A 26412-nucleotide genomic window follows, 5' to 3' on the forward strand; every position below is an offset into this window, starting at 1 on the left:
CTCGTACAGACTTTAAAAATAAGTGAAGATTTGCGGAATGCTTACTAATGCCTTTTTTTCTGTTCTTTTCCCTTTTCCTTAGGAAGCGGCGTGCCGGGATTGGAATGACACCGCCGAAGATGCCCGCAGTACAGAAGAAGTGATGAATGATGGGCAGAAGTGCCGCAAGGTAAGCTGTTCCTAACGGTGTTCTTGCAGGAGCTGAGCGCAGGAGAAAGATGCAGGCTTACTGGAGACCGATCCGAACACGATGAGTGTCACGCTGCAGGTGCAGAAAACACAAAGCATGTTTCTCAGCCTGGGCGTGGCTTAAATAGTCTCTGGGTATCCCAGGTGTCTCTGGGCTGAGCCACACCCAAAAAGACTAGACTGCACATGCAGTTCTGGGAACCAAAATATGTGGGGGCATCCATCTTGTCCCCATCAATGCACTACAAGTCCAATCCCCAATGTTATCCTATGGGAGTGAGTGAGTCTGGTGCCACAAGCGCCAAGTCTGACTCCAAGTGGGTCTTTGGAGGGATGGAAAGGCCCTTGAGGGCCATGTAGGTGATCGTGGCCTGGCTCCCGCCTGACATCTTGGAGGGCTGGGGACATGAGGGGCAGGAATCATGACAACTGATCCTGGGCATTACAGGGCCCTTTAATCACAGTGGTTCATGAGAAATCAATGGATTTAGTGCCAAAACAGCACTTTTGAAGGTTGAAAAGATGACATTTTAGAGAGGCATTTTGGGTTTACAGCAAAGTAATGCTGCTTCTTTCCTTTGCTCCATGTACAATTTTGCAGAGCACACTCGCGTACTCCTGCAGTGTGTACTCTGTTCCACCTCACCTGAAATGTCTGTTGGAAGGGCGGTGCAGCCATTTTCTGGTTATTGCAAAGCACAGTTTAGGGATCTTGGCGCGCACAGGAGACAGCGCATCCATTTTGTGCTTTTTCTGGCATCAATGCAGCAAAGTCGTGTAACATAGCACATCTGAGTGCATCAAAATATCCCATAGCTATCTCTACCTTTGGAATGGTACCAACCTCTTCGCTAGATTTTATCACTATTGCTCAACTTTTTTCAATTACTTCACAACTTCTATCGCACTTCGATATTTTTACTCAACAAACAACATAAAGACTAGTCGACTGTACACCTTAATACATATTACCTTTTTCTCTCTCACCGTTACTTTGTACCCTGTACAGGGTTTGAGATGTCACCTTATGTAAACCTTTTTACGAGTTATATATTTCTGTTCTACCCCCTGTTGGGATTTGAAACACCTCCTTCTGAAACCCCCTTGAACCAGGACTCTAGTTACTATCTTTTCTTCACACAATATTTCCCATTACTCAAAAATGATCACGACCCCATCCCCTTTATTTGCCATTCCCCTTAGTCTACTCGCCATTCATTCGTTAATCGACTCCTCCTTCAATCCGACCTGTTTGCCTTTCATCCGCACAGCGCCCCTGGAAACCGGGCAGGAATTTCATCAAAGGAGGACCTGCCCACTGTCTCGGTTCTTCTTGCAAGTTTATTTATATCGGCCACTCTCCACAGGAAACCCTGCAATCTTCCGGCTAATGGCGGAGGATACTCGATCATCTGAAAGACTGTGGAAAAACTAGTTTGGATCTTTTCCAACCATCTGCACCGCTACCACGTGAGAATATGGCCCGTTGGGTATCGTGCATGCAATGAATGGGGATGCAGAATTACTCTGACACCAAATAATCGAACTAAGTCAGAAGATAGCAAAGGTTGCTGTTTTATTAACAATTATCTAAAACAGGGAGTTACAACAGACATCAATGACTCAAGCTCTCAATGCATTCACATAAAAACATCCTTTTATACACAAATTAATTCAGACGTGACATCATACTATGTGGCAAATAAATACTTATGAGGGCTTATGATAGGTTCAAGTGGAGTATCTAAGTATACTTTCTATAACATTGTGATTGGTTATCTGTCAGGTGGACAATTTATGCCTACCTCTAAAACATGTAATCTCCAACACTATTTTACACAGTATATCATTGGCTCTCAAATTATAAGGCCCTTTGTTATACGGCCCTCTATAATTGCTTGGCACACTTGTGGCATGTCTGGAACATTCGGTTCACTTAGTAGCACGTAAACTCAGGCCCAGGTGCAGGGAGGTGGACTTGACTTTACCTACCAACCCAATTAGCCCATCATCTCTCATCACCATGCCTTCTGCCATGAAGACTGTCTTTGAGCTTGGCCTTGCAAAGTATTCTTGTCTCTGGGAATATATGGGAGTGCAAGCACCCACTATTGTTTTTCTAGAACTCCACGCCCAATTCTATTTCCGTCCTTGGATCACCTGACAGGAGACCACGATTTGGTCTATTTTGCAGCATTTAAATGTCTTTAAAGAATAAAACTTGGCACGCTTGGTGTTCTTTCTTTGCACCTTAACAAGGGATGATTCCGCTTCTCATGCTCACCGCCTTCTAGAATAGAAAACTGGTCTTGGCTGGCTCTGCTTTGACACCAGGCCAGACAGCCTAGCCATTAGTTTCTACGATCTCAACTTATTCTTGCTGCAACACAGTTCTCAATCTTTCCTCTCCATAGGTCCGGGGTTACTAAATTCATGAAACCAATGTCCAGTTTCTATACAATGGCAGCTTTGCCTGCAGTCTATTCACTACATATAGCTAGCTTCTAAGATTACTTAATCTACTTGCGTTACAGCATCTGTACAGTTATTGAACAACTTGCATTTTCTGCAGTGCTTCGCACACATGCAATATTTTCTACGCATATGAAAGTTTACTCGATTCTTCACTTAGTCATCAGTTTCTGTAAGGTCCATACATTCTCTTAAGTCAGTATTGTTAGGGCGTCATGCTTGTGTTTTATGATGTCACAAGCTCCTCTTCTTGCTCTTTTTCATATTCCTTCAGAGAGTTCCTCCCTTAGATTGTCGTCTCTTCAGGGATCCATTTGATAGGGCTTTCTCAAAAGGTACCTTCATACATATGGTCACAACTGCTGATGTCAAACAGGGCACAATCTCTGGCTTCCAACATACAGGGTGTAGGGGGGCAGGATTTCCTGCAGATGTATGTAACTGCTCCTCTACACAAGGGTGTATTTAAGGGACTACGGCTGCTTTCAAGATTCTCTGATCTGATATATAGTCTCAACAATATGGTGCACTGATCACATCTTAGCCCAAAACTCACAGTCCCAGGGTCATAGCGCTGAGTTTGTATCTTGATATTGCCTATAAGAAGTTACTTCTCTCTCCTGCTTTATGGTACAACTCTGGATCAGAAACTGCCACCCACTAGCTGCGGGTTGCTGTCCTGAACCACTGATATATTTTATACAACCCTACTAGGAACCCTTACTTCCCGCTTGATTTACGTTTTTGTAAGGTTTAACATTTGAACGCGCCAGCCACTGGGCGCCATCTTGGGCCAAGGTCACTGCAAGGTGCACTTTGTCTACTAGTGTCTGAAATATAGCACACAGCAGGCTTTTAGATTACTCTCTAGGGTTCTGGCTCTCCCCCCTCGGGCTTCTTCTTTATCTTTCATGTCACATAGTCGGTAGTCTACTGTGTACCACTAACTGGCCACCACTCAGCTCCTTTATAGTTCTATTGATTAGTTTGATTGACTAATAAGGCATCTGATTGGCCTTTCTTTGACTTGCTCCCTCCCTTATGCCTTGGTTGGCTGTGCCCAGTTTCAATAGGTGAATTCCCTGGGTTATATTTCTACCACTAAGCGTATTTATGTGTTTGAAATTATATTCAACCCATATGTAATTGACAATGATCCTTTCCTACCTGGATAGGACAGAGGGAATATAATTTCTATTCTTGATTCTGAAGTCAAGTGGCGTGTTATGGTGGCTGCATAGCTCAGAGAGGCTGGGCTGCCTCACATCAATGAACGCAGAGCCATCACTGGACTCCTAGGGAAATGGGAGGATGCTGCTCTCGAAATGCTCTCTCTCTTGAATTAGAGAGAGGACTGGCTTTGCGGGCGGAACTAGGATTGTATATACTAGCCAGCGCGGGTCTTACCTGGGGTTCCCTAGAAGGTCTCTTTTGTGTCGGCGTAATCTGCACAGGTATGCAGGGTTGGGGTAGTCAAAAACCAAACAGTCTCCATACAATGCGAAGATGTGAAGTAGAGGTTTTCCCTAAACCATAAGGACAGCTGAGTTGAACAAGTTACTCTCTTACCTGGTAACGTTCTTTCGATGGGATGGTCCGATGACGTATTCCATATCTATGACAGTAATCACCACAGCGCTGCTGCTTCGGAAATGTTATAAGTAGGACGCACAACGCCCCTAGACTCAGTTGTAGATTTTCCCCAGAACATGTGGCACCAAACCACTGCCAGAATGATCACAGAAAACCTTGCGGAAACGTAAGCTGCAATCGAATAAGAAATTCTGTAGCGGGGCAGGTAGGGAGGGAGCGATATGGAATACGTCGTCGGACCATCCCATCGATAGAACGTTACCAGGCAAGAGAGTAACTTGTTCTTCGAAGGGATTGGGTCCTCTGACGTATTCCATATCTATGACAGACTCCCAAAGTTAGTACCAACGTATGGAGGAGGGAAAAAGAATTTAGAATAAAGAAATTTAGAATGCCCAATCAAATTGCAGAGTAAAGGACCGCCTTGCCAAAGGCCAGATCCTGCCCATGGATATAATCTAGGGAGTAGTGTCGTACAAAAGTATGGACCGAAGCCCATGTGGTTGCTTCACAGATGTTACGAATAGGAACACCCCTCTGCAGGGCAGTAGAGGCAGCCATGCCACTAGTAGAATGGGCCCGTAAGCCTACCGGAGGGTCCTTACTCGCCAGGCGGTAACATTCAGAAATTGCCAAGATAATCCATCTAGACAAAGTCTAGACAAAGGGCATCATCACGAGTTGGGCTGTAGCCCTTAAATGCGTTGGTAACGGTATTACCGCCGCATTTAAGGGCTGGCCCTATCACGAGTTGGGCGCTAAATTGGCTGTTTTACCTCCAGCTTTTTTCTGGAGGTGAAAATCCCTGTTTTCGGTGGTATTACAGCCGGCTGTATTAGTCTGCAGTGTTAGCACCGAAAATTCCCTGTTGAATCCAATGGACCCAATCAGGAACGGGGATTTACCTTTAAGGCCCAACCCGTGATCCGGTGGTAATACCACTGGGCCGGTCGGTGCTAGGGCTATTACAGTCGGCGGTATTACAGCCGGGAATACAGCCCAACTTGTGATGAGGCCCAAAGTCTGCTTAGTAACAGCTTGTCCCAAACGCCTTCCAGAGTAACCAATAAAGAGCTGATCGTCCACTCTGACCCGGGACATGCGTGAAATGTTGAAACTTAAAGCTCTCCTAGGATCCAACTTATGGAGCCTCTCTTCTTCCTTACCAGGATGTGGAGGAGGATAAAACGCCGGAAGAATAACCTTCTGGCTTAAATGAAATTCCGACACTAGAAAGGAAAGACGAACTCTAAGGACAACCCTGTCCCTATGACATACAGTGAAGGGTGGCTTAACTGAAAGTGCCTGCAACTCACTCACTCTGCGAGCGGAAGTGACCGCAACTAAAAACACAGTTTTAACGGTTAACAGCCTCAAAGGACAAGAATGTAAAGGCTCAAACGGAGCACCCATAAGAAATTTCAGAACAAGGTTCAAATCCCAACCAGGTACCTGGAAAGGTGACGGCGGAAACACATTAGTGAGTCCTTTGAGAAACTGAGAAATTAAAGGAATTTTGAAATAGGAACACTCCTCAGACGAGTGCTTAAATATAGACAGCGCCGCCAGGTAACCTTTAACAGTACCCACTTGCAGGCCCCTGTGGGCCAATGAAAGCAAAAAAGACAGAAGGAACAAGTTACTTACCTGTAACTGTTGTTCTCCAGCATGGGTCTGGCATGGATTCACATGCTCATGAATATTCCCCGTCGTCAGGCTGGGAATACTCGGTAAAGAAAAAACCAGTATCAGTTTAGTTTCTGATCTGTCTTTTGTAGTAGTAACCAATCACTGATCTCTGCGTCATTCTGCCAATGACTGCCCTCTACATAAGCCCCGCCTCTGGAAGCCATCTTCAGATTTGGTAGCACGTGAAGTGGCAGTATGACCAAGTGAAGAGCCGCAGAGGGGTAGGCGGGGAGGGTTCCATGCCAGACCCATGCTGGAGAACAACAGTTACAGGTAAGTAACTTGTTCCTTCTCCAGCATGGGGTCTGGCATGGATTCACATGCTCATGAATAAAGAATACATAGCAGTACACACATGCACAACCACGGGAGGTGGCAAAGGCTCAAACATTAAGCATTACATCAAACTCAACATTAAGCAAATCTTACCTCCTCACCAGGCTCACCTTAGGCGAACAGGTTGCGCAGCACTGCTTGGCCGACCCTGGACTCCTCCCTGGAATCCCGATCGACGCAGTAGAATTTCGTGAAGGTGTGCGTCGACCTCCACGTAGCAGCCCTGCAGATGTCCTGCAAGGGCACACCAGATAGGAACGCCGTGGTAGCTGCGATCGCTCTGGTGGAATGGGCTCTCGGACGGCCCGGCAGCGGTCGGTTTGCCAACCGATGACAGTACATGATACAGCCGGAGAGCCATCTGGAAATGGAAGCCTTCGAGAGAGCCTTCCCCTGATTGACAGGTCCAAAGTTCACAAAGAGTTGTGACATCTTCCGAAAACACTTTGTGCGGTCCACGTAGAACTTCAGCGCTCTAGCCACATCCAGCGAGTGCAAAGTCCTTTCAGCCGGCGACGAAGGCGACGGGAAGAAAACAGGCAACACCAAGGGTTCGTTGAGGTGGAAGTCCGACGGCACCTTGGGCATGAAGGAGGGGTGCGTCCTGAGCACTACCCTCGTGTCGTGAAAAGTCAAGTACGGGGGCTTGCAGGAAAGGGCCTGGATCTCTCCCACCCGTCGTGCGGAGGTGATGGCCACAAGAAACGTTGTTTTCCACGACAAGAACTTCAACGGAGCCGAGTGCAGAGGCTCAAACGGAGGTCCCATGAGCTTGGTCAGCACCACGTTGAGCTCCCACGCCGGGGCCGGAGCCTTCACCGGCGGGAACGATCTGAACAGTCCCTTCATGAACTCTTTCACTAGCCGATGAGACCACAAAGACGTCCGTTCCGTGGTTCTGGTGTATCGGGAGATCGCAGCAAGATGAATCTTGATGGACGCGTGCGCCAGTCCAGCTTTGGCCAGCGTCAGTAGGTACGGCAGTACTTTGGGAGCCGTAATCCGTAGAGGGTTAATCTTCTGTGCGTGGCACCAGACAGAGAACCTCTTCCATTTGTGTCCGTAGCATTTAAGAGTTGAGGACGCCCTGGCCTTTGCAAGAACCTCTCTGCAGTCGGCCGGTATGTCGTATCCTCCAAACTCTAACGCTGCAGGAGCCAGGCCTGCAAGTTCAGCGACTTCGGGTCGTGATGGAGGATGGCGCCTCCTTCCCTGAAGAGAAGATCCGCGTCCACTGGCAGCTTGATTGACGGGGACACTGACAAGCCTAGAAGGTCCGGGAACCATATCTGCCTCGGCCACGCAGGTGCGACGAGGATCATCCTGCACCGTGACCTCTTGAGCTGGTTGATGAGCCGGATCAGCAATGGCAATGGAGGGAACGAGTAAAGAAACAGGCCCTCCCAGTGGAACGAGAAAGCATCGCCCATGCTCCTCGGCTGGGGAAACCTGCTGGCGAACCTCCGGCACTTGGAGTTCGTCGCCGTCGCAAACAGATCGATCTGGGGTGTGCCCCACCGTCGGAAGAGGCGTTTCACTAGATCCTGTCGTAGTTCCCACTCGTGGCACGAGCGCAGCTCCCTGCTGAGTGAGTCGGCGATGGTGTTTTTTATCCCTGCCAGATGAAACGGCACCAGAAACATCCCTTAGGCGACGGCCCAATGCCACAGATCCTGCGCCTCCCTGGACAGGGCTGGGGACCTGGTTCCGCCCTGTTTCCTGATGTAGAACATGGTGGTGGTGTTGTCGGTGAAGATCCTCACCACCTTGCCCTTGAGGGACGGAAGGAAGGACCCGAGGGCCCAAAACACTGCACGGAGCTGCAGGACGTTGATATGGAGGGACTTTTCCGTCGGGAGCCAAAGGCCTCTCGCGTGCAGATTTTCGGTGTGCGCTCCCCACCCTTCCAGGGAGGCATCCGTGGTCACTGTCTCCTGGTGGCCGGGGGTCTGGAAGTCCATGCCCGCCGTCAGATGCGCGCAGGTGCCCCACCACCGGATCGCTCGTCGGAAACTCTCGTCGAGTGTGATCCTCTCCTCGAAGCTGCCCGTCGTCTGGATCCAGCGCGCGTCCAGGAACTCCTGCAACGGGCGCATCCGGAGCCTGCACAGGGGGATGAGGTAAATGCAAGAAGACATCATTCCGAGGAGGGACTTGATGGACCTCACTCTGGCCGCGTCCGCAACCAGCATCCGCTGCACCTTGCCCAAAATGGCCCTTGTCCTTTCCTCCGACGGAGAGGCCAGAAGCGACACTGTGTCGAGCTTCGCTCCCAGAAACAGTGCGTCTTGCGCGGGTACCAGGTGGGACTTGGCGTAGTTTATGGAGAATCCCAGGTCCGTGAGAAGTTGGACGGCCCTTGCCGTGTGTTCCACCGCGAGCTCCTTCGTCTTCGCTCGGATGAGCCAGTCGTCCAGGTAGGGGTAGACGTGGATCCCCTCTCGGCGCAGCTGCGCCGCCACCGGTGCGAGGCACTTGGTGAACACCCTGGGTGCCGACCTCAGTCCGAAGGGAAGGGCTCTGAACTGATAGTGACGCCCTTGGACCACTAACCTGAGAAACTTTTGGTGTCCCTTTAGGATGGGAAAATGGAAGTAGGCATCCTCCAAATCCAACGACGACAGGAAATCGCCCTCCTCCAGCTGACCCAGGACGTGTTGGAGGGTGACCATCTGGAACTTCTGTGCCTTGATGAATTTGTTCAGTCGTCGTAGGTCCAGGATGGGACGCCATCCTCCCGTCTTCTTCTTCACGAGGAAGTATCTTGAGTAAACTCCGGAGCCACGGAGCCTCTTTGGGACGAACTCGATGGCGCCCTTCTTGAGCATCGCCTTTACCTCCAAGAGAAGTTGAGGGACGTGATGTTCTTTCCTGGCCACAGGGGGGACGCGCGGGCACCTCTTTAGAAACTCGAGCGCGTGACCCTGGGCTAGGGCGTCCAGCACCCAACGGTCGGTGGAGATGGACTCCCACACGCTGATGAAGCTCGCCAGCCGGCCTCCCACCGGGGTGCTTCAGTGGGGGCCCGACCCCACGGCCGGTTCAGTCCTGCTTCGACGAGGCTTTGCTGCCTTGACCTCCTTGGTGACGACGGCGGGGTCCGCCTGACTTGCCTCATCCCCTGTAAGCTTCCTGCGACGACGAACGGGCCGCTTGACGGTAGGTGGAAAATCCACCGCCGGAACCTTTGGAGGCACCCTGTTTGCCTCCGCCGCTCCGAAAGGGCGGCCGCCGTTGCTGGAGAACCCCAAGAGCCCGGACCGTCTCTGTGTCTGCCTTGATGGCTTGAAGGGAATCGTCCACTGTTTTCCCAAACAGGTTGTTTCCGTCGAACGGCATGTCCAAGACTCTGGTCTGCACGTCCTGACGGAAGTCAGTAGCCTTGAGCCATCCACGCCGCCTAAGGCACACGCCGTTGCCCAACTGGCGAAATCCAGTGTCAGCGATGTCCGTCGTAATCGTAATGGCGTGGTCCGACGCCACCTCTCCTTCCTGCAAGATCTCTAGGGCATCCGCCCTCTTGTCGTCTGGTAGGAAGTCCAGCAGGGGGGCCAGTTTGTACCACAACTCCCTGTCGTAGCGGGCTACGATAGCCAAGGCGTTGGCCGCCTTAATCGTCGTCGCTGCAGACGAGATGACCCTGCGTCCCATTGTATCCAATTTCTTTCCCTCGCCGTCCGGCGGGGAGGTCGACATAGAGGCCGCCCCCCCCCCCGCTTTCTTCCTGGCCGCCGCGGAGACGACCGAGTCCGGGGTCGGCTGTGCCCGAAGGCACCAGGGGGCCGCGTCCGGGACCCGGTACTTCTTCTCGTACCGATCCCTTCTAGCCGGCGTCGTGGATGGGTTCTTGAGGAGGGCGAGGCCCTCATCCCAAATGTCGTCCAGTAGAGGTACGGAGAGGACCGTCTTCCTCTTGGCCTCGCGCCGTTGATAAAGGAAACCTTCCTTCTTCTTCTCTTCCGGGCAGAGCTGGAAAAGCTCGGATGCCCTGGCGATCATGGAGTGAAACGATCCAATCTCGTCGGGCGGGGAAGCCTGGGTGGGAGGTGACGACGGCAGATCCTCGTCGTAAACCTCGTCGTCCGTACCCGTCGCGGCCGTGTCAGTCCCCCTATCATCCCCACGAGTCGTGGACGGGGAGGAGGGCTGAACAGGGCGCGATGGCTGAAAAGGAGGTGGAGGATGAATCCTTCTTCTCTTAGGGGGAGGGCTCCCCGAAGGGCCTGGCTCCGGGTCCTCCGTCGGGAGAGGTTCCTCCGCTGGTGGTAACGGCAGTCTCGTCCTTATCTCTGAGCATAAGGACTGTATAGCCAACAAAATGGCCGCCGAGTTGTCTTGCGGCACTGGTTGAGGGGAGTCCGACGGGCGGTCTTCTTCCACGCCAACGCCGTGGCTTAAGACTTCGATTAGCTCTTCCTCAGAGGTTGAGGCCGAATCCACGACGACCTCCTGCCCCCCCTTTTTCTTCTCTGTCGGAGGTTTCACGGGGGTCCTGTCGATGGGCATAAAAGAGGACTCCCTCCGCGGTGGCAGGGAGACTCTGAGCCCCGAGGTCGCCACCACTGGTGTAGCCTCCACAGGCTGAGCCAGGGCCGCCGCGACTGTCTCCATAGAGGCCTTGGCCGGATGGATTAAGGCTTTCACCACCTTAGGTGTGCTCACCGCCTTCTCCTTGGGGGGAAGGTCACTGCCTCGCTCTCCCTCCGATGGGGCCTTCGAGCTCGACCGGGGCCTCTCCAGGAGCTTCGCCGGGTGCTTGGCCTTCCTCTTACCCGAACCAGAGCGTTGGCTCGTGGTTGATGGTGCCGGGGAGGATGCGCCCTGCCTGGCGCCCGTAGAGCCCGACCGTTCGGCGCTCCCGGTGCCAGCGGACTCGCGGTGCTTGGCCTTGTGTTGGACCCCCGTCGCCGGGGCGTCCTCAAGGGTCTTAGAAGACCGCTCAGATTTCTTCTTCTTCTCGCCTGACGGGCTCTTCCCTTCCAGCCAGTTAGCGAGACGTTGATGTCGGTCCTTCATGGTCCGCTCCGACATATTGCCGCAAAACGCACAGTCCTTCTCCACGTGCGTCTTGTCCTCATGTAGGCAGTAAAGACAAAAGGAGTGTTCGTCCTCCTTAAAGACATTCTGAAGCTGTCATCCAGGGCAGACCCTGAACAGCTTTCCGGGCGTCGAGTTTCCCTTCTCCTGGGCCATGTCCGAGATGGGCCTGAGAAACTTCTGGAGTCCTCCAAAAGCGTGGCTCGACGAAATCTTCACCCTTGAGGGGCGTAGACGAATCCGACACGGGTCCCCGTTGATCGGATGAAGAAATGGTGGAGCTTGAGGCTCTTTTGACCGAAAAAAATCGAAGTTTTTGAGAAAAAAACGTGAAAAACAGCACTAATGCTCGAGAGCAATAGCACAAGGATCCCAACACTTGAACGTGCGGTAAAAATCTGATGATGGCTGCCAGAGGCGGGGCTTAGGTAGAGGGCAGTCATTGGCTGTGGTCAGTATGACGCAGAGATCAGTGATTGGTTACTACTATGAAAGACAGATCAGAAACGAAACTGATACTGGTTTTTTCTTTACCGAGGATTCCCAGCCTGACGACGGGGAATATTCATGAGCATGTGAATCCATGCCAGACCCCATGCTGGAGAAGCACAGGAATGTCACATGAAAAAGGATCCATATTCTTAACCCTGCACCAGTTGCAGAACTTTCTCCAATGGCAACGGTACAGGGAATTTGTTGCCGGCCGTCTGGCCGAAAGCAACACCTCCGTCACATCTTCAGGGAGGTCCCAATCCTTATACCTCAACCTTTCAGAAGCCAAGCGTGAAGGTTGAGGGATCTGACCTCTGGATGGAGCACCTGACCCCCCCCTCCCGTGAGAGCAGATCATCTCGGTAGAGAAGACGACGTGGAGGGCAGATGGACAAGTCGAGAAGGTACGGGTACCACGTCCTCCTGGCACAAGCCGGAGCAATGAGGATCATCCGGGAACCGAACCTCCGTAACCTCTGCAGCACTTATGGGATGACGGGGACTGGAGGAAACGCGTACAGCAGTGGGAAGGACCACTCCACCATTAACGCGTCTCCTAAGGCTCCTTTTGGAGGACATTCCCGCAAGCAGAACCTTTCGCACTTCCAGGTTGACACTGGAGGCGAAGAGATCCACTTGAGGGGTTCTCCAAAGGGCGGAGATCTCCAGGAGAATCTCCTGAGCCAGCTCCCACTCGTGAGAGATCGCGCTCTGCCTGCTCAGAGCGTCCGCCGTCTCGTTTTCGTCTCCGGCCAGATGAACCGCCGAGATCGAAACTTCCTGCTGGATGACCCAGAACCAGAGCTGCATCGCCTCCCTGCACAGAGGAAGTGACCCTGCCCCCCCTTTTTGTTGAGGTAGTACATGGCCACTGTGTTGTCTGTCAGAATCAGGACATTCTTCTCTCGCACAGTCGGCAGAAAAGCCTTCAGGGCAAGCCGGACGCCCTCAGCTCCAACATATTAATATGGAGTCTGAACTCCGACGGAGACCAACGACCGCTGACTGTTAACTCGTTGGCATGCGCTCCCCATCCCGTTAGGGATGAGTCCGTCACGATCGTTACCTCCGGCCAGGGTAGCCAAAATGGAGCCCCCTTCATCAGATTGCCTTCGACGGCCCACCACAGAAGGTCCTGGGCGACCGAGGGCGGCACCTGAACGGGGTCCGACAACCTGCCGGAGGACTGTGACCACTGCATCTTGATGGCCCATTGCAGAGATTTCATCCGCGACCTGGCCTCTGGCACCAGAAGAATGCAGGATGCCATGAGGCCGAGCAACCTCAAGAAATCGAACCCCGGGAGACTCTGGCCGTATTGAAACTTGTGCACCATCTGCAGAATGTGATGAGCCCTCACCTGGGGAGGAAAACACTGCCCCACAGATGTGTCAAGCACTGCTCCGATATACTGGAGCCGTTGGGTTGGCGTCAAATAGGACTTCTTTAAGTTGAGGGAGAAACCCAGCTTGTGAAGGGAGTGGCAGGTGACTGACGATCCAGGACTTGCTCGGGAGAGCGCGCCCTGATCAACCAATCGTCCAGGTAAGGGTAGACGTGAATCCCCTCTTTCCTGAGATACGCTGCCACTACCACCATGAGTTTGGTGAAGACCCTCGGGGCGGAGGTCAATCCGAACGGCAGGACCCGAAACTCAAAGTGCAAGTCTCCAACCGCGAACCTCAGGTACGTCTTGTGCTTGGGATGGATCGGCACATGAAAGTAAGCGTCCTTGAGGTCGAGAGACACCAACGAGTCCTGAAGTTGAAGGGCATGGAGGACTTGAGAAAGAGTAACCATTTTGAACTTGTCCTTCCTGAGGAGCTTGTTCAAACCGCGCAAGTCCATAATGGGTCTCAATCCCCCGTCTTTCGTTGAAATAAAAAAATAAGGGGAATACCATCCCTTGTTCCTCTCCGCTACAGGCACCAGTTCTATGGCGCCTTTCTCCAGCCTGGACTGAATTTCCTGCGCAAGGAGCGGATCCGGACACTTCAAAGAGAGATTCCCTGGTGGATTGTCATGAAGCCTCTGCCGGGAAGGAAGACAGTAGCCGTGGGCTATGATCTCCAGCACCCACACATCTGAAGTAATGGCACGCCACTCTACAAGATGCTGCGCCAGCCTTCCCCCAACCGGCGAACCCTGGGACATGGCCTCATGACTGAGCTGAAGTGGCTGCAGCAGTGCCTGAGGGCAAAGAGGTGACTGCCCGAGCGGCCTTGGCACCTCGAGTACCCTGTTTTCCACCTCTGGCACTCCTAAGGTGGCCCCTTTGACTTGCAGCTCCTTTCGATTTAATAAAGGATGAGTAATATCGAAAGGAACCTCCCCTCCATTGCTGTCCCCTAGGACGAAAAGGTGGAGTTTGGCGAACTGCAGCGCTCATTGACTTCACTGTAGCTTTTGAGGTCTGCAACCTCTCAAGGCTCTCATCGGCCTTGCTGCCAAAAAGATGTTCACCATCAAAGGGCATGTTGAGGAGCCAGGCTTGCACATCAGGAGCAAACCCTGACTTCCGCAACCAAGCAAACCTGCGTATTATGGTGCTCGCCGCCATGGACCGGCTGACACAATCCACCATGTCAAGACCCGACGGAATGGACTCACAAACAGCATCCTTGCCATCCTGTACAATAGCAAGAAAACCATCCCTTTCCTCCCCTTCGGGAATATGTTCAGCCACCAATGAAATACAGTTCCACAGAGTGTGCGTGAAACGTGACAAGGCACACACGGAGTTGGCTGCCTGTAAAGCCATACCCCCTAAAGAAAATACTTTCTTCGCCCAGCCATCAAAATGCTTGTCATCCCTATCAGGAGGGATGGCAGGGTACGATGCCTGCTTTTCTGGGGCCGTAGCCATCTGCACCACCAAACTCTCTGGAGTGTGGTGCGTGGTCAAGTAAAAGGGGTCGCTACTGGCTGGGCGGTATTTTCGCTGCAGAGATTTGCTCAATGCCGGGAGACTCTCGGGGCAGTCCAAGCCGCTGCCACTGTTCTTTGCAAAGCCATATGGAAAGGCAGTACCTGGTCAGTTGGAGGACCTTGGTCGACGATGTCCATCAGGTCATCCTGCAGAAAATCCATAGGTGGTGCAGACCACCCCAAGTATTCTGTGACCCTTGACATAAGGCGCTGGTACAAGGACTCGGCATGGGTGCCAGGCTAAGGCCTACAGAACTCCACCTCCAGGGAGGTGTCCAGACCACTGGCGTCGTGCAGCGACTGACACAGGTCTTCAATCTGGCTATGACCAGACAAACTCTCATCAGGCACCGCCTCAGGCACCATACCTTCCTCAGACCCCTCATCCCCCTCAGAAATATAATCCAGAGGTTGGAAGGAGGGCACAGAAAAAGGGACAAAGACATTTTTTGCCTTGGCCAGAGCCTTTCTGGGGGGTTCCACCATGCCACGGGGTACCTCCGGCAAAGCAGCCTCGAAAGGCGTAGACGTAATCGGCGTCGAGCGTGGCGTCGACACAGTCCTCGAGGGCGGAGCCCCAAGCGTGTCCTTCGATAGCCTGGGCGCCGATGGCGTTGAAGGCTTCCTCGGAGGCAGAGCCTCGAGAGAGAGTCCCTCAACGACCTTGGCGCCGTAGGCTTTGATGTCTTTCTCGAAGACTTCACAGGCTCCGACAGTCTCGAGGGCGTCGAGGACCGGGACCTGGAACAGGCATGCCTAGAGCGACCAGCCTTGTCCGACCGGGACCTCGAAGGCGCCCGGTGGTCGCGATGACCGCTCGAGCCCAAAGGCGTACGAGAGGCATCTCTAGCACGCTCATGGCCAGCGTCTCCTGCCGGAATGAATCCCATTCCGCAGGAGTGGAATGCTTGTTGGGACAAGCAACCCGCCGACGGGTGGAGTCCTCAGATGAGGACGGGGAAGGCGACCTGTGACAGCGCTTCCGTGAGTGCCTCGAAGAGGCAGAGGAATGGGGAGACCGACTCCTGGACCGAGACCCCCTGGACTCACGATGACGATGCGGAGAGTCGCCCCTCGAATAGTCCGTCGAAAGTCCAGTGGATCGCGACTTCCGGGGCTTGGCCACCTTACCCACCGACAGCTTCTTCTAACGCTCCCGCAAGGCCTTCGATGTAAGCGACTGGCAGTCGACACAGTCATCCGTATCGTGGTCCTCCCCGAGGCACCAGAGGCAAGCGTCGTGCGTGTCCGTCAACACCTTGGAACCGCAAACCTGACACTTCTTAAAACCCGACCGCGGGGTGGAAGAAGCCGAAGACATCATGATAATACACAAACTAACAGGTTCGAAGAACCGAAAGAACAGGATTCAGTAGAACCGAGATCTCTGAAGCGAAACGGAACTAAGGCTACGGGCGTCGTGCTCCTACTTATAACATCCGGTGACGTCGGCTCGATGGAGGCTCTCAAGGAAAGCGTATTGACGTCATTGACGCAGAAATATTTTCCGAAGCAGCGCAGCTGTGGTGATTACTGTCATAGATATGGAATACGTCGGAGGACGCAATCCCCTCGAAAGAACATTATTATTGATGACGCAGTCTCTTCATGGGACATGTGGAGGTACTCAGAGGAATCCCAATTTACTTCTACCTCTAGGTACCTCTTTAACACAGCTTTTGGGCAGCCTTTCTCCCTAGAACCCATCTATGTCCATAAACCATCCAATATGACTAACAGGATGTCGCTCTCTATGGTGTGATTCGAGCTCTGTCACCAGCACTTTTTTGCAGAAGCATTTAGGTGAGAAAGTGTTGCAGTCTGCCCAGTTGGGGATGCCAACCACCATAAATGGACCATTGATTCACAGATCTTGTAAAGCCAGGTTTAATTGTACCCACGACTGCTCAAAAAACATTTCTCTATGGCTGAGAGAAGAAATAAGTATATCTTGACACAGATATCCACTGCAGTTTACAGCCCAGGGAGTGCTATTTCCAAGTCAATACAGGATAAGGGGATAGAGAAATGTATGTTACGTTCAGTAGAATAGGCTACTAGGATACTAGCAAAGCTGGGCCCCTCCAAGAGTGGATTTAGCTGCACCCTTAACGGCAAATGATACAGGAATGATGAAAAGACATGGTCCTTAGAAGAAATAACCAGTGGAGTACAAAGAGGAGAATCTCTTTAGTGTCAAAAGGTTGGATGCAAAATAGAGAGTGGGGCCTTTTTTCAGTAGCCCATACAGGAAGTGGGGTGAACGGACTTGGTGACATTGGTGGCTGCAATACCTCAGGCTGCCCAGTTCATCTACTGCCTCGGGTGTGCTGCCCATACGAATAACCCCCAACCACGCTTGGCAAAGGAGAACAGGTCAGAATAGGAGGATGACAAATCCAGACTGTAAATCCCACAGCGCCAACTCCCCAGGGGTTCATGGAATTTTCCCCAGGGAAGCACGGGTCCCAAAGAGGCAGGAGGATTGCAAGCATTGGTCACCAGATTGTCCAAAGTGAAGGCATAAATTCGCCTGATGCCTATGGAAATACCTGTGTCAGGAAATTACCCCTTTGTTGAAGAGAGAGATGCCAAATTCTTTAAGCCACACGGTTATCGCTAAATCCCCCAGTCGGCTCCAGAAAAATGATTGCCTAAATGCAAGAGGGAAAGTGGTGCAAAGGCTCTGGCCAACTGAAGATATGCAACCGCAGGTGCCTGCAGACTCTTTAGCACAAAGGTAAAAGAATGGGCTTCACCAAGACAGCAGTGCGATGGTACTGCTCAGTCAGCGACCCAGCCAGCTTGCAGGGCCCCACGGGAAGCAAGGAGTCAACTTCTTACCAGTCAGGAAAGGAGAGAGAAAGCAGTGTTGCAGACTAGCAGCAACCGCAGCAGATTAGAATCAGATTTCAAGAAGATGGCCAAACAGAAATTAGCCTTTGCCTGCCAAGCCGAAGCACGCTCCATCAGACAACTGTATTCACCTATGAAACCTCTTGTTCCGTAGCAAGAACCTCAATCACAACAAACGGTCACATGTCTCACACACGTGGAGACCCTTGAAAAATTAGCTGTCCCATGGCCCATACCACATTGGGATAAAGGGGGCATTAGACACAGGGGGATGTGGGAGTCAAGAGTACATAGTGGGAGGTGGGGGCTGGTGCGTGGCATCGTGGTGAGAGGGCAAAGAATGAAGAGTAGTGGAGGATAAACCCTGATGCCCCTTGGTGGAGAAGGCGAAAGAGTTTAGAACAGAGCGGGTGAAAAGGAGTAATACAGAAAAAGAGGGTAGAGAGATAACATTGGGGAAGGAAAAGGAGGAGAGTCCAAATGAGGAGAGGAGGGAATGAGTGCAGAGATGGAGAAGAAAAAGTGGAGCCGAAGGAGGAGGGAAGAGTGTTAGGAGAGGTGTGGAAGGAAGAAGGAGCATTAAGATGGGGGCGAGAGAGCCAACATTCAAGGGGAAGGAAAGAATGGAAAGACCAAGAGGCAGAGAGGAGTGGAGGAGGAGCATCTCAGAGTGTGGCAGAACATTAAGGATGAAAAAAGGGAAGATAATAAGGGGTCAGAGGAGGTGCAGATAAGAAATGAGGAGGTACAAAGTTATAAGGAGGAAGAAGTGCCCAAGATGAAGAGTAGTAACACAAAAGGCTTGTTATGTCCAAGGAAGGATAACTCAGTGGCAATGCCCAGGTCTTGGAAGCAAGACCACGCTGAGCAACACTGGTTCGAATCCCGGATCCGTGCTTAAAATTGACCTCTGGTATTAAGCGTGCTCTAGATACCTGCACTTGCACGATGCAAATGTACAAGGCCTAGTAGTATCGTACCCCCCTCCTACACCCCTTTTCCTTGTTGCGCCTTGAGAAACACACGGGTATAGGTGCATTACAAATGAACAATAAAATACAAAAATAAAAATAAGGTTCTGGAGAGGCTCAAACATTGGTGTAGGAGCGTCACCCAGGGAAGGCCACAAAAACATGCAGGAGTGAGGGGCCCCAGGGTTCAACACAATCTCAATGCCTGACACACATTCAGATGCTGAAGCACCAGGGGTGGTGGGTGATAGGTGATAGGTGTTTGTAACACAGTAGAGGAGGGCATCACACAACTGTAGGTTATTAAAAAAGGCAGTATGGGAATCCCATTTCGAACATACCAGAGGCGCTACACGATATAGGGGCCGAGGAGATGCAGGGTCAATATTGAAAGACAGCAGGATAGAAGAAAATCACTATATGTCCCTGAAAATTCCCTATAAATGGAGAAAAACTTTCCTTAGAAGGCGCTGATGTGCCGCTTACAAAAATGAGTACAGTAAAAGAAGTCGAAGAGAAATCATTTTTGAAAAACAGTAACATCAAGGTTGTTAGACTCCTGCATGTCCTAGGTCACTATAAGACCCCTTTAGGGAATAAAGGCAAAAATATATAAGAGTAAATTTTACACCTTGGACTGAAATCACATATAAATAAGTAACTAGTCCGAACTGTCTATTATGGGTACATATTACTTTTACTATCCCATAGACAGCACAAAACTTCCCAGGGTGACTCTACATTTAAAATCAGAATCAAAAACAAAAAGTTTTTTTGGGAAGAGAAAGGCTTAAACTAATATTATTGTACTGCTGTAATATGGATTTTTTGATACAGCAGATTCTCCCAAATAGGGATAGGCCAGCTTTCCAATGAAGACACACGAAAACTCACATGTAACCAACATAGCCCTGTCCAGTAGAATGTTAGATAATAGGACGGGGCATGAGGCTAGGTTAGAAGACTGTGCTGATGAAAGTGGTTACACCCAAAATACACCACTGAAACCGGTAGACAGTGGTTGTCACATGTGGGAGAGCTAAAATATTTTCTACCTTAACATGAACAACCCCATATATGTCTTTTATATATTTTGCTCTGTAGCCTCATGACGCGTCCTATTATCTAACATTCTACTGGACAGGGCTATGTTGGTTACATGTTAGTTTTCGTGTGTCTTCTTTGGAAAGCTGGCCTATCCCTATTTGGGAGAATCTGCTGTATCAAAAAATCTATATTATAGCAGTACAATAATATTATTTCAAGCCTTTCTCTTCCAAAAAAAACGTTTTTTTTAATTCTGATTTTAAATGTAGAGTCACCCTGTGAAGTTCTGTGCTGTCTATGGGATAGTAAAAGTAATATGTGCCCATAATAGACAGTTTGGACTAGTTACTTGTTTATATGTGATTTCAGTCCAAGGTGTAAACTTTACTCTTATATATTTTTGCCTTTATTCCCTTAAGGGGTCTGCTAGTGACCTAGGACATGCAGGAGTCTAACAACCTTGATTTTGTTACTGTTTTTCAAAAACGATTTCTCTTTGACTTCTTTTACTATCCTCGTTTTTGTAAGCGGCACATCAGCGCCTTCTAAGGAAAGTTTTTCCCCATTAATAGGGATTTTTCAGGGACATATAGTGATTTTCCCTCTATCCTGCTGTCTTTCAATATTGACCCTGCATCTCCTCGGCCCCTATATCGTGTAGCGGCTCTGGTATGTTCGAAATGGGATTCCCATACAGCCTTTTTAACATACAGTTGTGTGATGCCCTCCTCTACTGTGTTACAAACTTAGCCTTTTAGGGCTTCACCTTGTCCACTATTTTTTCAGTGACCTTTGGGTAATTACCGGGTGCTCGGTGTTGTCAGAGTGTAGGACAAGGAGTGGTGCCATATACTGACATTCGACGGTGGATTGGAAAGACACCACACCAGACGAGAAAGAAGTGTGGGGTACTTGAACTCCACAAAACATGAGCAACTCTCCCACCAGAGAAGTTGAGGACTGTGGAAATAAGGACTGAGGACCATAGTTCTAAGAGAAACCAGACTTGTGTCTTATTTAGTTGCAACATCCTACCAAGTTAACTCACTTAAAACTACTCCCTAATTTTCTGTTCTTTGCAATAAAATCCTTGAATCGCGTCTCTTGGCTTCAAGTATGTGGATCCCCTAGTTTCGCACACTAGACATACTGCTATGTCGCATGCCTGTCACTGGGTCCCCTCCAACCTGAATATGGCTTCCTCCATTTCTTATCCAGGATAACACTAGGAGACATTTAAAGTGGCTTCAAATCTGACAACTGATCCCACCCTAAAAGTTCTTGCCCATTTGAGATTCACCTTATGTTAATGAGGCTGAAAGGACATAGCACTTGGGGGATTAATTGCTCCCCTATACTACCCAGGGAATTGGTGAGGAGTGTGCCACTAGTGTACCACCAATTCGATGGGAAAAGTCACAGCTCAGAGTTCAGTACTCGATAAATTACTAGATGCGCCAGATATTCAGAAGTCGCAGCTTTTCAATGAGAAGAATCTTCTAAAATGATTACCAACCATATTGAGGTGCTGTAAGCTTTGACATTATAACATTATTTAGCTATTTGCCTAACACAACACCCATCACATTGCAGACTACACTATTACTTCACAATACTTGCTTTAAGTTTTAGGAAGCTCACATTCATGCAATATTTAAAGTTGTGTCGTAGAGCGAGTTGATGTTTAATTTATAGTGTGATTAACTTTGCCTCAGCATTGTGGGACCCCGTAGAGACACAGTTTACAGAAGGAGCCTCGAAACATTCCTAAACCTAAGGCTTGCAAAATATTGCCAAATTAAAACCTCTGTTGCGGAATCCTTCACCAAACTTTTATGGCAAACAGAATACTGTTAATCCCTTTTCTGCCTTAGGGTTTTTGTTGTATACCCAGACCTACCCTTCTGTATCAGATCCTTCAACCAGTGCGCTGTATATAGCATACTGTCATTCTAAAGGTCTTTATACTTTGGTTTACTCACCAGAAGTATTGTGTTGGTTTTTATATTGTGTTTATTGCTCATAATAGTACTTATCTTTCTAAATAATTTCCTTTGCCTGTGTGTATATAAAATAAACCATTATTTTGACATATATCAGTGTATAAGTGTTTCTTTGGATCATATGTATGCTACACGTTCTTTGGACCTTCCTAAAGTCCGCTCTCCTTCCTTAGATAAGCTTGGCTGCTCTGCCATCTACCAGTACCTTGAAAGATACAGGTCTATACTAAGAGTTGGAAGTCCGGGATTGCCCAAGGATAGTCTTATTAAGTCTTACTTAGGCGGACTTTAGAATAACTGTCCCAAAACAGCCCCAAGTATCGGCAGAGGGTGGCACTACCTGATCAAACAGGTGCACCAAAAACAAATTGCCTCCGGGTTTCTAGGTATATATAAAGTGCACCACTATGGTGGACACCGGCCGCAGGCATGGCAACCTGCACACATCAGAATACAGCAACGACTATGACAAATTGGGTCTCACTGATCACATAATTGTTCCGCTTACTTATAACAGACTGCGCCTCAACACCTCTGCCATCAGTATGTAGCAGACATATGACAAATTCGGGCCAGCTGGACACAAGTCTCTTGCACTCACGCTTTCTGCTGACCTCTCTCAGCATCCATTCACATGCCTGACCTCAGGGGAGAGGAGAAGCCAAAATGCTTATCGCACCTGAGCGCAGAAGCCATGTGCAGTGTCTGCTGCACAAAACAAACTACTGTAAGCAAGTTATTATCAGATATATGCGTAGCGTGGGTTTCATTTGGGCCCATGCAGGGTCTGTATTAAATGCGCTCCTACGGTGGTGCCACAGCAATCTGCCAGTTGTGCAGACCCTTCTCTCTTGGCCTTTTCCCTCTTGCTTCTCCTCCACAACTTCTGTTACTGTGATTAAATAAGTGCAGCATTAAAGGAGAACAAGCAGCGGTTAGTTCACCCTTCTCTATCTTCTCCTCCTACAGCTCCCCTCAGGTTAACGCTCTCTCTCAGAGGCAGGGAGAGCAAGCAGTTGAAGTGGTTGCACGCATTCCTTCTGTAGGTGGAGGTAGGCCTCGATCAACGCCTCAATCAACGGCAGACACTATTGGCAGGATGCCAGTTTCTACGCATGTGCAGTGACCCACTGCATTGGTGGGGGTAGGATTGTGCCCGCTCAACACGTGCAGGCTTTTGGGTTAAGCAGAACAAAATAATTGAGACAAAAAAGGAGCCTCGTCTAGGGATTGCTGCAAGGAAAATGGGTTAGTGTGTCATAAGAGCGCTAACAGTCAGATTGTTCAGAGGAGGGGTCTACCACTCAGCAGCACAATGAAAGCTTACCCCCAGTCACCCTTTTGTCCAAGACGCTCACAATTTTCAAAAATAAGGATGTGAACAATGCTCATGCATTGTCTAAAAGTTTTAACAAAATTAAATACTTTGTGATCTTCTTCCTAACCCAGGGGGACATTCGATGGAAACAACTGATATGGATAATATAGATAACATGTTCAGAAACCAGAATAGATGCACAGATATTGCAATGTAATCCAAGGTGTATATATTTTAAATGCAACTGACACAAATCATATTGTATTGATATAGTCACTAGATTACCAAAGTTGATGGTACACTTTATTATTCACCAAAGATTTCTAAGTAACTTACCTGGTGAATAGACTTGCCACCCCAACCAATGGCTTTCATTTTGCGTCTAATTTCCCACTGCTTCTGATATGCCAAAATATAGTTGAGAGGCCAAGGATATGGCGAGCTATACCTCGGACGAGTAATCTGTTACAAACAGAAGACAGACGAGAACCAGCTGTCAAGTATTTCTTCCTGCACACAAAATATCGGTTCTCAGTGAAATGGTCGCCGCAAAAATCCCACAGCAAAAAGACCGATTTTTGTTTAAACATTTTTTGCACTTTATATTGGGGGGGGTGGAGCATCCCCATACAATCAATAATTACCCTAACGCACCCCCTACATATATTATATATATATATATATATATACACACACACACACACGCGTGTGTAAAGTGCACACTTGTATTTTATTCGGTCTTTTTTACCACAGGATTTTTCGCGGCGACTATATCACTGGATACGAAAATATTGTTTACAGAAAAGCAACATGCTTGTCTATGATCTGGGTACTTATTTTGGTAGTCATTAGCTATTTGAATAACTCTACTGTTGTCAATAAATGGCGGCGGCAACTCGGGAAAGTTTCACAATTGTTGCGTCATAAAATAAGAAAAACTTCAGCAAATTATATGAAACACCGCCACACAGCTTGCCTAAAACGTATGTGCAAGCAAACTAAATGAAAAAACAACATCACTAATGGTAGAAACCTCAATGTTTCATTTATGCGAAGGGACTTGCCATTGTAAGCAAAAGTGTTTTCTCATTAAATTTTAACAAACATAAATGCTGCAGAACCACTCACCTCCTCTACTGTAGCTTCATCACACCACTGAATGTGAAGCTGCAAAGAAAAAAAGAAAATGCATAAAAGCTACAACTTGACATTGCAGAAGGCAAATAAGGAGAAGTAGTTATATATTTGTTTCGAATCTAAACATGTGAGTGTATTCGACAGATGGAAGGTTTGCAGAAAGACTAGGTCTCTCCAAAGGCATTCAATAGATTGTCACGTTTTAGCACATCTTTGGCGCCAGGCGAAAGTTCCAGAAACACTTTGGGATTTCACAGCAGACATTTTGGCGCGGAGGGCCGACCATCAGTGTGTGAATACAACCAACAGCTATACAATTGTATGGACCCGAAAGCCTAAACTTGGATGTCATTTTCTTTACAGTACTTGCAAGACTAAACAATAATTAAGAATCCCAAAGGTCAGTTGGTGGAATAAGGCATCAGTGGGGGGGGGGGGGTTTGAATGTACTGAAAAATAAATACCCAAGACAGTTATTCTTACTGGTAAGTTACTTTACCTTCTCTTATATATGACATTTAATAGATTCTCGCACTCTTGAATCGATAACACTGCGGTGCCCAAGAATACATTCAAGGGATTATATACAGGTTAAAGCAACTAATATGGTAAATCAACATGCACAATATTTAAACGGAAAACCTTTCTTTTCATTGATCACTTGCATGCCATATTATGCGATGAGGGTTCCGTGCACTGGCAGACTCTGTAGGATCAAGCAGCATTTAAATCCCACTTCTTTTACACAACCTTCAAATCTCCATCTCCAACACTGGATTTCATTGGCCCTGTCACGAGGATCTGAATGAAACCTGCCTCCAAGTGCAACTCCTGGTATCACTCCGACGTGGCCTCTCTGAAAAGCAAGTGCAGAGCAGCTGAGCGGAAGTGGCGGGTTTCAAACACATGCTCTGACAAACTGGCCTACCGCCAGCTACAATGGAAATAGACAGTCCATCTGCTCGTAGAAGAGGGACTTTATCCAAGCCCGCATATCTGGGGCCACTAACAACACAGTTGAACTTTTCAAAATCTGCAAGGAACTCACAAATCCAACTGTAGTCTCCATTTCTCCTCTGCCTTCCCTGGCCCTCTGCACTTCCCTGGCCTCTCACTTCATTACTAAAAGTCAGGACATCATGTCCTCTCTCTCCCATACACCCCACCCTTTTCCCTATCCTTCATCCTCACCGCTTTCAGGCCTCCCTTGGCCCCCATTCCTGCCTACTCTCCTCTTTCTCTCCCATACCACCTGATGAGGTTACTAGACAAGTCTGCTCTATGAAAATCTCATCGAAACAGGTGCTCCCCTGCTAAACCAGAACTATCGAGCACAACATGGCCTCCCTTGCTCCAGCCTCGGCTGATTTCTGCAATCACTCCTTTGCCACTGGATCCTTCCTGTCACTCCTCAAGCTCTCCCTTGTGCACCCTCTCCTCAAAAAGCCTTCTACCGACCCTTCCTATCATGCTAACTACCACCCTATCTCCATTACACCCTTCCTGGGCAAACTCTTGGAGAAGCTGGCCATCTCGCAGCTTATCCACCTCACTGAATCTGTTGGTTGTCTCCATGACCACCAGTCTGGCTTCAGAGCTGCTAGAGGCACGAAAACTGCACTCCAGAGCATTCATGAAGACTTGCTCTCTAATCTCAACTCCAACTCGCTTACCGTTCTCATCCTTGTTGACCTCCCCTCTGCCATTGATACGGTCAATCATGCCACCCTTATAAATTGCTCTGTGATAAATATGGCATCACAAACCTGGCTCTGGACTGGCTGGCCTCCTTCCCTTTTGACAGACCTTCCCAGGTTCAAATGGGCCCTTTTCTCTCCTCCATCTCACTATCCATCTGTGGTGTCCCTCAGGGCTCTATTCTCTCACCTTGGCTTTTCAACATGTACCTTGCCCCCCTAGCCTATTTGATCTCTTCCTTCTATCCTAAATTCCTGTGTTATGCGGACGACACGCAACTCTCCATCAAGCTTCCCTCCTCTGCCTCCTCCTCTTCCTCTCTCATACCGAACTGTCTGTCTACTATTCAGGCATGGTGCACTGCTAACAATCTCTGCCTTAATTTGAGTAAGACCGAGACCTTCTCATTGGGACTCCATCTCCCTCCTTTCCCTCTACACTCTGGGTCCCTCCATGCCCTCCTCACCCTCCTGTGAGGCAAGAAACCTTGGTGTCATCTTCAACTCCTCTCTCTCCTTCTCTCCTCACATCACAGACCTTGCCAAGAAGGCTCACTTTCAGAGGCATACTTCCTTTCTTTGCCTTCCCCAAGAAGCTCAATGTCTCCAGAGCTCTAGTCACCTCTTGTGAGAAACCTGAAGGAGTC

The 26412-nt window shown here is 49.4% G+C and overlaps 1 protein-coding gene across 5 annotated transcripts in view; it reads right to left on the reverse strand.

Annotated features, from left to right (window-relative positions):
* MTX2 (metaxin 2) overlaps nt 1–26412 on the reverse strand; it is a 969974-nt gene that overhangs the window by 160547 nt on the left and 783015 nt on the right. For all 5 annotated transcript variants that reach the window (XM_069616118.1, XM_069616119.1, XM_069616120.1 and 2 more), the window contains 2 exons: nt 24060–24098; nt 23268–23393 (listed from right to left, as the gene is read on the reverse strand). In XM_069616118.1, the coding sequence (XP_069472219.1) occupies nt 23268–23393; nt 24060–24098 (165 nt within the window). The remainder of the gene's footprint in view (nt 1–23267; nt 23394–24059; nt 24099–26412) is intronic.

The sequence above is a fragment of the Ambystoma mexicanum genome, chromosome 9 (genome assembly GCF_040938575.1).
Source record: "Ambystoma mexicanum isolate Mex_15411 chromosome 9, UKY_AmexF1_1, whole genome shotgun sequence".
Taxonomy (NCBI): domain Eukaryota; kingdom Metazoa; phylum Chordata; class Amphibia; order Caudata; family Ambystomatidae; genus Ambystoma; species Ambystoma mexicanum.